Source organism: Eschscholzia californica, unplaced genomic scaffold (assembly GCF_041429995.1).
Source record: "Eschscholzia californica isolate CP2 unplaced genomic scaffold, dmEscCali1.0.p SCAF_1, whole genome shotgun sequence".
NCBI lineage: Eukaryota > Viridiplantae > Streptophyta > Magnoliopsida > Ranunculales > Papaveraceae > Eschscholzia > Eschscholzia californica.
In genome coordinates, this window is record NW_028238198.1 from 80,164,639 (window position 1) to 80,180,847 (window position 16,209).

The 16,209-nt window shown below is 35.7% G+C and overlaps 2 protein-coding genes across 2 annotated transcripts; both read right to left on the minus strand.

Moving 5' to 3' along the window:
• Positions 1-4,840: 4,840 nt before the first annotated feature.
• LOC147569692 (uncharacterized) lies at positions 4,841-5,554 on the minus strand. The gene has a single exon (XM_086663232.1). The coding sequence runs from the start codon at positions 5,552-5,554 to the stop codon at positions 4,841-4,843; it is 714 nt and encodes a 237-aa protein (XP_086519358.1).
• A 3,521-nt stretch (positions 5,555-9,075) lies between these two features.
• LOC147569693 (uncharacterized) lies at positions 9,076-9,834 on the minus strand. The gene has a single exon (XM_086663241.1). The coding sequence runs from the start codon at positions 9,832-9,834 to the stop codon at positions 9,076-9,078; it is 759 nt and encodes a 252-aa protein (XP_086519367.1).
• Positions 9,835-16,209: the final 6,375 nt, after the last annotated feature.

Consider the following 16,209-nt stretch of genomic DNA (forward strand, 5'->3'; position numbering starts at 1 on the left):
TATCTCTCTCTTTTGCCGATCGATTTTTTTTTCAGGTCTTCTCTTTTATCAATCGGTCATTCCGATCGTTTTGGACAAGTTCACATGGGGTTTGTATCATCAATCAAATCTCTTTGTCAAGCTACCTTGTGATTATCATCATCTCAAAATCGAGATGATCGTTTCTAGGGTTTTATCATCAACTTCATTTGTTACTTCCGCCTCTTCTGTGAGCATGATAAACCTTGAAGTGCATAAACTCATTCATGAGTTGATATTGCACATATACATTGAGAAGAGTATTCTGGTTTTTCACCCAAGGTACTATTCATTGGTGCAGCAATGGGTTCTTGTAAGGTCATTTAGTTCAACTTTGAAAATTCACATTCTTTACATTAGCATTGATACTGAGCAATCTCTGATGGCTATGAACAATCCGTTAACTTTCGAATGAGTTTGATCTTTTATCAATCGATCAATCGATCGATTTTTTGTAAATTTATTCGTAATCTCTAAATTTCCAGCCTTTTGTTGTGATATAATCTAATTCATTCGGTCGACTTCCTAAAGTTTTCAAGTTTCTTATCTTTCTCCAGTGCCAACTTTTTGTTGCGATTCATTCATCTTATGATGTTTTTATCACTATATACTGATCTTCTCGAGTTTATAAGCAAATCTTGAACAAGTTCTACAAATTTGTTTCACTTTGGCTTATTCATCTAAGTTGTCTTCTTATCGTTTATAGTGTTCCATTCTTCACCTTTTTCAATAACTACTGAAAAAGATCTTGCTTCTCTCCATAGCACTCGAACTATGCGATCATCGTCATCGTCTCTTTATGAGATTTTCATTGATAAATTTTTTTTCTCAAAAGATGACTTCTGCAGAAGTTCTTTTCTCTTTTGTGCACAGAAAACAAATTATGCCTTTTAATATTAATAGCAATCAGAATATGTCTTTATGTGTTTGTAATTAAACCATCACTCTGAATCATAGGAATCAAGTTATCAATTCTCTTTATGAACATCATGCTTTATAAGCCAAATCAAAGTCCAAGTTTTTGGGTATTCAATCGTGCAACCTCCTTTCCACATGATATCCCATCATGAAAACGAAAACCTAAAGTCAGATTCATAACTAAACTTTAATATTTAAATCAGTGAGGTTCTTTGTGCACCAACAATGAATCGACATTAATATAACAATCTAGTCAAGATCACTGATCAATAGCATATCAATAGATCTAATAAGAGCACCACATCTATGGATGCTTCTCTCTCCATCCAATCATGGTGATTTTTACCTCACAGATGTATTCTACATCTTCACATTGTCCAGATGTTCACACTATCTGTGATTTTCGTAGAGATTATATAATTTTTTTTTATTGGCTTCAACTCTCCTCTTCTCGCTTATGGAGGCTAATCAATCGTGTTCCGATTACCTCTTGGTTGTTCTTCACAATATTCGTGACATTTTATTTAGTTCTGTCACTGTCTCTTTTACGGCACTATGTTTGTTGTTGTGAATATTTTATCACGGTTTCTGCTCTATACAGGAAACGTCGTGTTTATTACTATACTTTTTCTGAACTGTTTATAGTTGTGACAAATTTCTCTGTCACCTTTCTCTTTCTATTTGTGACACTGTCTTCATCATCCTCTTCATGGGTCCTCAAGATGAACCCATTATATCTATCGGTTCCTCTCTTCCATCATCAAGTACATATGGTATCGTCTCCTCATTAGTTGATAAATTTGAAGCTGACCTCCTCCACACCAAATGTTATACAAGCTCTAGAAAGAAAAGAGGAAAAGAATAAAAGGAGAAAAGAATGTTATGCAAGCTTACAAAAGACAAAGAATATTATATAAAGTTTATGTGCGAATAAAAGTTCAAGTTGACGACAAAGAATTCAACACCATTGACAATTGTTCGACATTAAACGGAAAACAAAAATCAAGTTCAAGTTTTGAATCTAATCGTATACGAGCAACAATCATCTTTTCCAAGTTCAATTTTCAAGTTGGATACTTCACATGTTCCGCAGTCCAACTTGAGGGGGAGTATTAGAGCATAAGGATCGAGATCCGAAGATATCAAAGTCAACGGTCCAAGATATAGAAGAGATCCGAAGATATTAAAGTCAACGGTCCAAGATATAGAAGATATTATTTGTATTTATCCTAGATAGATTCCTAGGATAATAAGACACCCAAGTCACTCTATAAATAGAAGTGACCTCTATGTATTTTATTATTGAGTTGCATTGAGTCTGAGTCTGTAACCAACAATCCCACGATTGTGGAGATAATATAAAGCAGCCATTAATGACTTTCTCCGTGGACGTAGGTCGTGATCATCCGACCGAACCACGTAAACTATTGTGTCATTTATTTTAGTTTATATCTTTTATTCTAACATGAAATCTTCACAGTGGAATCTTTGGTTATTTGAATTGGGATTATTGGGTATAAGTAATGTAGCTACTCCTTTGTCAAATCCTTTGTGCTTCTAGCACTTCCGGATAGGGATCTTCTGCTACACTGTCTCAATCAAGCGAAGGGTTCTTTACCCACTAATGCTAGAAGAGGCTCTTACTCTAGATTTATCAACCATCTCAATTTTTGTAGCTACTCTATTTGTCTAGGACTTTTCAGTTTCATTCATGTTTTAGTCTGAGATAAGTACACTCATTTTTTATATATATATATCTTCAGTTGCCATTTTCTTTCATCGGACAGTAGTTCAACGTGGTTTCAGGCAATACACCCCTTGTTATTAAAGACAGTGTAGCAGGAGATCCCTATCCGGAAGTGCTAGAATCACAAAGGATTTGACAAAAGAAGTTACCCAGTTGATGTGGTTGTTCTGATATTCATCTCTCAACGGTTCTGATTTAGTCAAACTTTCAAACCACAACCGCCACATCAGTTGGGTAACTTCTTTTGTCAAAATCCTTTGTGATTTTAGCATTTCCCATCCCTCCCCCCGTATTAACGTCCATGACTATATACCATGAAAACCACATGAGATCACTCGAGCAAATTGAATAAGAATTATGAGGCAATGTTCATTTCTAATAGATTGAGTTTCTTTACTTTATTTTTTTACGGGGATGGGGCCTTAAACCCATTGACAAATGCAAAAAACAAACATGCTGTTTTGAACATATGATTACCTCTACTACTGTTGTGATTAACATGATTATGTCTTTCCCGAAAAACACAATACTTATGGAGAAAAGAGTCTTGGTTACTCGGGAAATATGGAAACCACCAGCACACCCGTATTTGAAAATTAATCTTGATGCATCGTTCACAAACATTACTTCTCACATTGGGACTAGCTTGATAGTTCACAATGCAGAATCTAGATTTATGATAGCTAAATTTTCTTGCTCTAGAGCTCAAAATAGCGAGGAAAGGGAAGCAATAGCAATTCTTAATGGCCTCTCTTGGGCGCAGGAAAACAATCACAGGAAAATTATTCTAGAAAGCGACAACATCAACCTTATCAACCATCTGAAAAACAAACGACATCAGATCCACTAGCAATAAAAAATTCATATAAGGAAGATCAGAGACTTAATGAAGGCATTTGACAGTGTTATCTTCAGCTACACAAAGAGGGCTCTCAACACACATGCAGACAAACTAGCAAAGTGGGCTCATAGGAAAAATCCATTTAAGAACTAGCTTAATGTACCTTATTTTCTTGTTTCTATGTATTGTAATAGTACTCTTATTACTTTACGATAAGGATTGTTATAAAAAAAACATGCTCGGGTAAACTAATTTTTAATATGAAAACAGACATGTCGGTGGGCTTATGAGGTATATGGGAGCTTTCAAATTGTGATCTCAATCACTTAGAGTTGGGAGTATGTCTGGCCTTAATAGGATCTATTGTTTAGGTATTCTTTTTTTTTCTTGTTGAACTATTGTTCAGGTATTCAACAAGCAAAAGAAAGTGAAAAAAAACCCCTCTTGAAACATATAACATATTATCTCACATATACAAACCAAACAAGAAAATGGTATTAGTGATCCCTACTTTTCTTTAGAAAGAGGTGCACTGACAGGAAACCGGAAAACCTAAAAAGATAAGGAAAATGAATAGGGGACTCTCTAGGGATGCTCCCAAGTGTACTCCCCTCACATGACAAGGCCATTTTGGTCTTTTTATTCTGATAAAAACTATGAAAAGACGAAAATGACCTTGTCTCTGGGAGGGGGAGTACACTTAGGGAGTCCTATCATCATTTTTTTTTTTTTGTTGAACTGAGTCCTATCATCATTGAAAAGATAAATACAAATATGGATGACCGGCTAGAATAAAACAAAATTCCTTCTTTTAATTAAATATGATTTTCTTCCATTCATAAGCAAATAAAGGCAAAGTAACTAAATCAACCCTACAAGCGAAGCAAAAATAAAACAAAACAAAATCCCTTCTTTTTCATTAAATATGATTTTCTTCCATTGATAAGAAAATAAATGCAAAGTAACTAAATTAACCCTACAACCGAAGCAAAAACAAAACAAAACAACAAAAACGGAAAAAAAAAGTACTCCAAAACAAAGCTAAAAAGATCCTGCCTAGTTTCTCCGCATCAAGAACTCGTCTCCACGTTAAATAAGTTTGCGGCGGAAATGATATTCAATTCAATACTACTTAATCAGAAAATGATCCTCTGCCTGATCTATATCCCAGTAAAATCTCGTCTGGAGTATGTAGATGGGTAAGATTCAAAGAGAAAGTACTTTCACTGTTTCTCTATAAATCTTGTCCGTCTATCTACACCAAGCGAAAATTCCACTAGAATATATGTCGGACAAAGTATCAACGTTGTACTTAATTACTCTTCCTTGATTGGCATTTCGTACTTGCAAAGAGGGCAAACATTATTGGTCTCCAACCATTTAGTAAGGCATTCACGATGGAACACATGAGAACATGGCATATGTAAAATTTCCACTCCAACAATATAATCTTCCAAGCAAATAGTGCACTCTCCTGAAGAGATCGACTCGTCAAACTTTTCCATCTTTAAAGCCTTGACAGATGAAGGATCAGCAGGCACGGTTTTCAGAACATTACTTTGATTGTCGTTGTCACTGTCATTATCAGAATCACTATCACTTTCATCAAATACTGTGTTTAATATGACACTTAGCTGGATAACAACAGGAATTACCGTACTCCTAGTATTTGCAGCGGCAGTACTCAAGAAAAATTGTTCAAGCCATGGAAGCAATTGTTGTTGAACCGCCCATGGTATGTCCAGTGACATGAGCATGGTAGTTATGTGCCGATTTGAAGTTGGTTGAGTTGTTAACGGGTGCACGTTTATAACAAAAAATTTAGTGATTGATGGTAATTCGAAAACAGATACGACTGTTGGTGGTGCGTTTTCTTCTATCATAACAGTTTGTTCTTTGAATTCGACACGGAGTTTGATAGAGAATACAGGGTCGATGCTATACTCTAAAGAGTAATAAGCTGGATCAATGTTATCAACAGATTGCCATGCCTTTAGCATAAGAAATGCCTCTTGATTCTGATCAGCCATATAGAGAGACAGAGATGGAGGAAAGACAAGAATGGAGGAAGACAAGAAGATGAAAGAAGAAGAAGAAGAACAATTGAGTTTGTTGATGGTTAAAAGATAGGAATTGGATGAATATATAAGAAATTTTAGGGTTCTTGTGCAACCATTCTGCATCCATTGGTCAAAAAACTTTTGTATTACAAGTAAATAATTAAATTCATTTCTATACATCTTTAGGCAATGATTTTTTGAGATATTATATATGATACCCATAAATAATTTAACATTTTCTCAAAATTTGGATTGAAAATGAATTCATTGATTTACTTTCATGCTATATACACAAATTGGCTAGCTATCCCATAAGGAGTTTGCCAACTTTGGTGTAGAGAGTAATGATTCTGCCTCCATATTATATGAGCTAATGAAAAGTATTCCCCATTGGTCGTGTCTTAGATTGTTCAACTCTAGGAAAGAAAGTAATACGGATATTCTTTTACAAATATTAGGTTATTATTACAGATTTCTAAAGATAGATGATTTGACATCCACAACTATATTACGACTCGTTTATGAAGAAAAGCTTGTTATATGAATTAAGTAAATAAGTTGCCAACTTTCACTAAGGAATAATAATATTGCGATTGTGAGAGAAATTAATTCTTGAATTTCCCAATTATAGAATTGACTAGTGAAGGAAAAGTATTTAGTGAGAATTTACGATGTACAAATGAATTGTCTTTATAGAGAATAATAATATTTAGTGAGAATTTACGATCCTCACTATAACCACTACCAGTTCATATAACCATGATGCTAATATGCTACGTAATTAGGTAGTACAAAACAAAAATAAATCGTAGATATATATATAACAAATTTTGTTCATATAGAAGTGGTCGATCAAGTACGTTATGAAACTAGTAAGGTACTTGAGAGTTGAGAGAGAAGAAATGGTTTAGACGTATTCTTGACTTCCTTATTCACAAGCATTCTTACCAGAAGCGCATGCATAAGGTCATAGAACTATTAGTGATGCCATATAAATGATATTTACGCAACAAAAGAAATACTGAATAAGTGTTAAGTGGAAGACGGAATCAGCTTCTGTTGACATCTTTCGCGAAAAAACTTAACTAGCTAGTTCCAGAGTGATAGTGAGCCTCAAATAGGTGATCGACTTCTTTAATTCATTTAAAGAGACTACTTACGTAAGAAACGTCTTATATTTATTTAAGACCTGCAATATATAGTTATTATATACACGTGACAAAGTTGTGATCTTACAAACAACATGCTTATCTCTTTTAGTATTCACCACCACGACCAAGAAAAAAACTAGCGTCCGGCTTTAACACCCCTATCACTTCATATCCCCGTGATGATCTGTCAGATGATAACTAATCTAAAATAGCAATTAGCAACAACTAACAAAATAAGCATTGAACGGCCACTGAATTTGTTTTTCGTTCCCCATTGAAAAATAAACCTCCTAGTATGCTTGGTTGAAATCATTTACCAAAATAGTAGTAATGATCAACATAGAAAGAAAATTTAGCTGTCTTCGTGATATCATTATGATCTAATGTTAATTTTCATATTCGATATTCAACACGTTTGAACACGCTTATAATATGGAGAAATGTAAACACACATACACACACATACACACACACATACATACATAAAGGATTAGCATGAACGAACGTGGACAAAACAGAAATAATCGATATCCAAGTGACGCAGTGAAATATCTTAATTAAATTACAATGCCAATTAGCATTAACCAACATGGACAAAAGAGAAACTAGCCTCAAGTCTGCCCCTTCAGAACCTTCAACAAGCATTTCACCTTCCTTCCTACCCATTAGGGAAGCTTCCCTAGGAGTTGCACTTAATTGGTCGATTTGGGACGTTTTTTGAATTTTCTCCCATTAGTCGCTCAAATAGTTTTGACCTAGTTTACCAATTCAATACATTCCCCGAAGTTTCTCCTGTAGAGAAAAAGAAATTATCCAAGGACCCATTTTAACTAAAGACATGAATCATGCATGCCAAATGTGACTAAAGTTTATCCAACATATATAAATTCAAGATGTTACAAAATACCAAGAACTATGCAACTTAAGTACTACCTTTACCATGTTTTGAGGAATCCCTTCAACGCCCTCAGCTCAAATTAGTATTTTCATGGAGAAAGTACTAATTTCCAACTTCTTGTTTAGAGGCGTTTGAATCGAAACTTGAAGCGAGAAGAAGCCGATTCAGTGTCTCCCTTTAACAACAATAAGCACTCAATCAAGCAGAGGGTTTTCTACCCGCCCTCTACACCCATTTTCTCAACGCCGGACTACTCTCATAATCTTTATTTTTCTAGTCCACTCTCTTTTGAAAGACTTTTTCACTTCGACTCCTATTTAGGTCTGAGATAAAGCCGCTCTTCCTTTTCTAATATTTTCAGTTTCATTTTCTTTGGTCCGTAGTAGTTCAACATGGTTTCAGGCTATATATTCTAAGAAAAAAAAAACAATGGTGAAGTTTTGGTGGCAGGGTTAGATAGTGTTAGACTCTTAATCAATTTTATATGGTGAGGTTTCAATATGGATTTTGACTAGGGTTGGAGATAACAAAAAACAAGAATATTTAGAGTTGTCATTGGCACCGATTCCATGACTATAGGAAAAAATGATATATGACCCTCCTCGTAAACTCTCTTGTACTGTCCCTTGTCTAGGTGGTGAATACTATAGGAGACATGAGATCACTCAAACAAATAGATTAAGAGTACGTTATGAAGTAAAGTTCATTTGTAATAGCTTGAGTTGTTTAGTTTCTTTGTTCCGGTGATGGGGCCTCAAACCCATTGACAAATGCAAAAAAACAAACATACTAGAATAAACTAATTTGTAGTATGTCTCGCATTAACACGCTTTACTGTTTAGGTATTCAACAAGCATAGGAGCGAAAAAAGGCCTCTTGAAACATATAACATATTGTCTCACGTATGCAAACCAAACAAGAAAATGGTACTATTAGTAATCCTTGCATTTCTTTATAAAGAAGTGCAGTGAGAGGGAACAATAACGATAACCTAAAAAGATAAAAACAAGTATGTAAGACGGCTGGAATAAAAGAAAATTCCTTCGTTTTCATTAAATATGATTGTCTTCCATTCATAAGCAAATAAATCTAAAGTAACTAAATTAACCCTTCAACCCAAAATAAAAACAACAAAAATGAAAAAAAAAAAACAGTACTAGAAAAAAAAAGCTAAAAAGATCCTGCCCTAGTTTCTCCTCATCAAAAACTTGTCTCCACTTTAAATACGTTTGCGGCGGAAATGATATGCAATTCAATACTTAATCAGAAAATGATCCTTTGCCTGATCTATATCCCAGCAAAATCTCGTTTGGAGTATGTAGATGGGTAAGATTCAAAGAGAAAGTACTCTCACATTTTCTCTATAAATCTTGCCCGTCTATCTACACCGATGAAGATTCCACTGTGAAATGTGTCGGACAAAGTACCAATGTTGTACGTCATTAGTCTTCCTTGATTGGCATTTCGTACTTGCAAAGAGGGCAAACATTACTGGTCTCCAACCATTTAGTAAGGCATTCACGATGGAAGACATGAGAACATGGCATATGTAAAAGTTCCACTCCAACAATATAGTCTTCCAAACAAATAGTACACTCTTTGGAAGAGATCGACTCGTCAAACTTTTCCATCTTTAAAGCCTTGACAGATGACGGATCTGCAGGCACGATTTTTGGAACATTGCTCTGATCAGCATTGTCACTGTCACTATCAGAATCACTAATATCTGTATCACTAAGAAGACCTGCATAGAGCATTTCTTCGAAACTATTGTCGTCAAATATTGTGTTTAATGTGACACTTAGCTGGATAAAGACAGGAATTACCATACGCCTAGTATTTGCAGCGGCGGTCCTTAAGAAAAATTCTTCAAGCCATGGAAGCAATTGTTGTTGAATCTCCAATGGTACGCTCATTGATACCAGCATGGTAGTTATGTGCCAATTTGAAGTTGGCTGAGTTGTTAATTCATTCACGTTTATAAGAAAAACTTTAGTGATTGATGGTAATTCAAAAGCAGATACCACTGTTGGTGGTGCATCTTCTTCTATCATAACAGTTTGTTCTTTGAATTCGACACGAAGTGTGACATGGAATCCAGGGTAACTGTTATGATCAAAAGAGTATACAGCTGGATCAATTAAATCAAGAGATTGCCATGCCTTAAGCATAAGAAACGCCTCTTGATTCTGACCAGCCATTAAGAAAGACAGGGATGGGGAGAAAGACAGAGAATGGGGGGGGGAGACAAGAAGAAGAAGAACAATTGAATTTGTTGATGGTTAAAAGATAGGAATTGGATGTATATATAAGAAATTTTAGGGTTCTTGTGCAACCATTCTAAATCCATTGGTCAAAAAAATTTTGTATTACAAGTAAATAATTTAATTTTTTTTTCTATAATCCTTAACCAATGATTCTTTGAGATATCTATATTTATGAATACCCATTAATTTGTAAATTTTCTCAAAAATTGGGTTGAAAATGGATTCATTGATTCATTTTCATGCTATATTCACAAATTGTCTAGCTATCACACAAGAGTTTGCCACCTTTGGTGTAGAGAGTAATGATTCTGCTTCCATATATATATATATATGAGGTAATGAAAAGTATTCCCAATTCATGGTGTGTAAGACCCGGATTGTTCAACTCTAGGAAAGAAAGTAATACTGATATTCTTTTACAAATATTAGGTTATTATTACAGATTTCAAAAGATAAGATGATTTCACATCCAGAACTGGTATCACGGCTCGTTTAATGAAGAAAAGTTTGTTATATGAATTTAATAAATACGTTGCCAACTTTCACTAGGGAATAATGATATCGCGAGAGAACTTGTGAAGGAAAAGTATTTATTGAGAATTTACAATCCACAAATGAATTGTCTTTATAGAGAATCATAATGATAGAGAATCAAGATGTGTTTATTCTTTTTTTATGTTATTTTCTCTTTATTATTATTTTTCCAATAAGGGTTTATATCAACTTCATAAATGCATATATTTTTACCCTTATAGATGTTATTTGGGTTTTATTATTTTCCCTAAAATTGTATATTTTCAGAAAATATAGATTGTTTTTGGAAGCCGAGATTTAAGTGACAATCAACTCAATTAGGTGGAAATGTTGATCACTAGTCGACTGAATAGGTGTATGTATCTGTATATATATACCTTATGTATGGTTTGTTAATTAATGTTATCTTTTACTCTTCGGACTTCTTTATTCAAGTTTATCGATCATGAGAGTCGTTGTTCTTCTTTATTTTGCACGTTGGCCTACGTAATTACATCGGTAAGAATAACTTTGATTTATGCATGTTGGCCTACGTGGTTTTTTAATTTTCCAATGATTTGAGTTGTGATTTAATGCTTAAATTTTTTTCCCCGCGCTTTGTTTAGGCTAAAACTAGTAAAGGTCTAGTTCTTCAACATCGTAACTTGCTCATTTTGTGTTTAAGATAATCTAGTGGTAGTTTTAATTATAAATTATTTTCGCTAGAATGTATACCTCAATTCGTAGTTTAAAGCCTATATAAATCAAGAGGAACTAGAGAAAAGAAATCAAACTATTGTTATCCCGTTCTCTATCTATTTTGAAGTATTCCGGACATGAGTATTCTTTCATTTTTTTTTTTCGTTTGAAACTGATCGGGACATATGGGTGATTTTATATTTTTGGCGACCGTAGACGGCTACTTGCACGAAATGGTAGAGCCACGAATAGTCTTCAAGAGAGCACCATTGTTTTTATCTCAACCCAACATAGATCTAAATTTTACCACCCTAACTGAACTTTTTTATTTTGCATGGTTTAGGTAATATTATTCATTTTATGCCTTATTTTAACACTAATAAAAATTAGCCAACAACATGTATCCAAACTTTAGGCCAGTAGTTTCATTAGGCTTTAGGATCGGTAATTTCTGTAAAGTTTAAATTTGGCGGTTATCGAACTTATCACATCGTAGTAATATCTTCGTAATAACTATGTAAATATCCAAGAAAAATAATACTAAAAAGTATTTACATACGAAGGAAATGCATCATTGCATAGGGAAAAGTCATTCTTATATTCTCTCTCTCCTTTCACATTTCTCCCCCTCTACTTCAAGTCTTTAATGTTGAAAGTATCACCATCAAACTCTCCTTCATCTTCTAGAAGGTTCTTTCTACAGAATTCTTTCTCTAGAATTATCCTTAACTATAAAATATCTAGTATCTAGATTATTATTTTATTAGTGTATTCTAGAAAACTACTTCTAGAATAATGGTTCTACAACTTTCTAGAGAAGCTTCTAGAAAGTATCTTACATACTCTAGAAATATCCTAGGACTAGTATAAATACCAATGTAACCCTTCTCATTTGATTACCATAAGATCAAGCAACTTGAGAGGTTGTGTATAAGTGAGAGTATATAAAGAGTGAGTGTGGGTGTAGTTAAAAAGAGTGTTTGAGTTGTGAGTCATAAGTCTATAAAGCAAAGTGTTTGTAATTATCTTTGAGAAATAAAAGTATACATTTCAAAGATAAAGTTCTCATCTCAAAGACATTATTTTTCAACAATCTGGTATCAGAGCTAGACGATCAAGGATCGTTCTTTATCCGTTAAGGCTCGCTAAGTGTTATTCAACATTTAGAGAACAGTCTGGGACTGTGAAGAAAATTGGTCTGGGACCAAGTTTGGTAATTTTGCATCATCAAAGCAATGGCTGATCTTGCTAGCTCAACTGGTGGACTCACTAAACTCAACAACAGTAACTACAGATATTGGCAGACACATATCAAGTCTTACTTGGAAGGACAAGACTTGTGGGAGGTGGTTGGTGGTATCGAAACTACTCCACCAAAAGATAATATTAATGAACTTAGAAAATGGCGAATCAAAGCTGGAAAAGCATTATATGTGCTGAAGACTACAATCGAGGATGAACTACTTGAGCATATTGAAGACGCGGATACACCTAAGGCAGCATGGGACAGGTTTGCATCCCTTTTCTCTAAAACTAACTTAGCTCGTCTCCAACTCTTAGAAAATGAGTTGATGAGTACCACGCAAGGCAAAATGTCGATCAATCAATATTTTCTTAAAATAAAAAATATTTGTCGAGAGATTAATGAGTTAGATCCAAAGGCAAAAATCGACGAAGATCGGATGAAAAGATTGATTGTTCGGGGTTTGAAACCTGGATACAAGCAAACAATCACAGCAGTTCGTGGCTGGGCCACTCAACCATCTCTACTAGAGTTAGAGAACCTATTAGCTGAAGAAGAGACATTGTCCAAACAAGATTTTGGAGTCTCATCAAGGAATGAAGAGGAGACACTCTTCAACAACAAGAGTAAAGGAAAATATGGAAGGAAAAACTTTACAAAATATGAAAGAAAGACGGAGAAGCCACATGATACGAGTTTAAGATCAAAGGGAACTCAAATTCCCAAGGAAAAATATCAGTCTACTAAGGGAGATCAAAGACGCAACAATGAATGTTTCAATTGCGGAAAAAAGGGTCATTTTGCTAGAGACTGTTGGTACAAAAAGAAACCATTCGAAGGCAATGTAGTAACTTCGAGTGGTCAAAAAGATAGTAGTGAAGATGAATGGGACTTCCATGCTACTGTGGCAGTAACTGGGTCCGCCCAAGAATCGAGTGCTGGAGAGAAGATAAATCCAAGTACAAATGAAGAAGAGCTAGCAGTAGTTGCAGCATCTGACCCTAAAAGAGTAAATTATGATGAAGATTGGACCGTTGATTCTGGGTGCTCCAATCATATGACCGGTGACAAGAAGAAGCTGTCAAATATGTGTGAGTACACAGGAGGTAGAGTGGTACTTACAGCCAGTAACTCAAGATTGCCAATTGCACATGTAGGAAAGTCAATAGTAAGTTCTCGTCTCAGTCCTCAACAAGTGCAGTTACAAAACGTCTTCCATGTTCCAAGAATAAAGAAGAACTTAGTATCAGTGTCACAAATGACATCATCAGGTACCTATGTACTGTTTAGTCCTGAAGATGTAAAGGTATATCACGACCTTAAAATTTCAGGGACACCAATAATGAAGGGGCAACGACTAGAATCTATTTACGTATTCTCAGCAGAATCAACATACGTAGATAAGACACGAAAGAATGAGACTGCAGACTTATGGCATGCACGATTAGGACATGTGAGCTATCAAAAGCTGAAGATAATGATGGAAAAATCAATGTTGAAAGGTCTCCCACAATTAGATATTCGAGGAGATACCATCTGTGCGGGGTGCCAATATGGTAAAGCACATCAACTACCATACAAAGAATCAAAGTTCAGGGCTAAGGAGCCTCTGGAGCTAGTTCATTCAGATGTGTTTGGAAAAGTGAAGCAAGCATCCATCAGTTGGAAACAATACATGGTGACCTACATCGACGATTACTCAAGGTATGTATGGGTATATTTCTTAAAAAATAAGTCTGATGTCTTCGGCATATTTAAGGAGTTTCGAGAAAAGATTGAAAACGAAGTAGGAAAGAAAATCAAGTGCTTACGCACAGATATTGGGGGAGAGTATACCTCCAAAGAGTTCTCAAACTACCTTAAAGAATGCCACATTCGAAGACAACTGACTTGCTCAAATACCCCACAACAAAATGGTGTGGCTGAGAGAAAAAATAGGTATCTTGCAGAAATATGTCGAAGCATGTTACATGCCAAAAATGTTCCTAGTCGTTTTTGGGCAGAGTGCATGAAAACAACTGCAGATATAATAAATAGACTTCCACAAGCAAAGTTAGGGTTTGTATCACCTTATCAGAAGTTGTGGAAAGCTAAGCCTGCAGTAAGTCACTTTAGAGTTTTTGGATGTGTGTGCTACGTGTTTGTACCTGATCATCTACGTAGCAAGTTCGATAAGAAAGCAATACGATGTATCTTCGTAGGATATGATAATGAAAGAAAAGGATGGAAATGTTGCGATCCTACGACCGGTCGTTGTCATACATCAAGAAATGTAGTATTTGATGAAGCTGCAAGTTGGTGGACGACACAACAGGTGGTGCTTCCAGACTCCGAGAGCTTAGACGAAAAGCTCCAAGAAAAGTTAGGAGAAGATAAACAAAAAGAAGTACAACTTGAGGAAGAGGAGGAACTAAGTCCTCTAGAAGGAATCATAGACACTGAACTTAGTCCAGAAAGACTACATAGTCCACTGAAAACTGGGGTACACTTAGAGACTTCAGAAGAAAGGCAAACAAATCAACAAAATAAAGGAGCAGAGACAACACTTAGAAGGTCAACCAGGCAAAGAAAACCTAACCCTAAGTATCATAATGCAAATTTAGCCGAGGACATAGAACCGACGTGTTATGAAGAAGCTTCACAAAGGGTCGAGTGGCAGAAAGCAATGGAAGAAGAAATTTCTGCACTGAAGCAAAATCAAACCTGGGAGCTAGTTCCTAAGCCAAAGGATGTGAACCCAATATCTTGCAAATGGGTTTATAAGGTAAAAACTCGTCCTGATGGATCTATTGATAGATATAAGGCTAGACTGGTAGCTCGGGGATTCTCACAACAATACGGACTAGACTATGATGAGACATTTAGTCCAGTGTCTAAGATGACAACCATAAGAGTCCTAATAGCACTAGCAGCAAGTAAGTCCTGGAAGATGTGGCAGATGGACGTCAAAAATGCATTCCTTCACGGAGAATTAGACAAAGAGATATACATGGAGCAACCAAGGGGATTTGAGAGCAAAGCCCAACCAGCCTATGTTTGCAAACTGAAGAAGGCATTATATGGATTGAAACAAGTCCCGAGAGCTTGGTATGGCAAAAGAGGAAATCCATCAAACAAGAGAAAACTTATCAGTAAGATTTCAGATGAAGGAGCTTGGAGAATTGAAACACTTTCTTGGGCTTGAGGTAGATCGAACTAACCATGGCATATTTGTCTGTCAACACAAGTACGCCACAGATTTACTACAAAAGTATGGAATGCAAGATTGCAAGCCTATCTCAACACCGATGGAGCCTAATACTAAGTTGTGTGAAAAGAAGGCAAGGACCTCACTGACACAACAATGTACCGACAATTGGTAGGAAGTTTAATCTACCTGACACTGACACGACCTAATATAGCATTTCCCGTCGGAGTCGCGAGTCGGTTTATGCAGGACCCAAAGAAGCCTCACTTGGAAGCAGTGAAAAGAATTTTGAGATACGTGAAGGGTACTATTGACTATGGTATTTTATGCAAGAAAGGTGAAGCTTGTAAAGTAGTTGGTTATTGCGATGCAGATTATGCAGGAGATCATGACACACGAAGGTCAACTACAGGATATACATTTAGCCTTGGTTCAGGAGCCATATCTTGGTGCAGCAAAAGGCAACCAACTGTATCTCTGTCAACCACAGAGGCAGAATATAGAGCAGCAACTATGGCAGCTCAAGAAAGCACATGGCTGATGCAGCTAATGAGAGATTTACATCAGATTGCAGATTCTGCAGTGACATTATACTGTGATAATCAGTCAGCGGTACGCCTAGCTGAAAATCCAGTATTCCATGCAAGAACTAAACATGTGGAGGTAC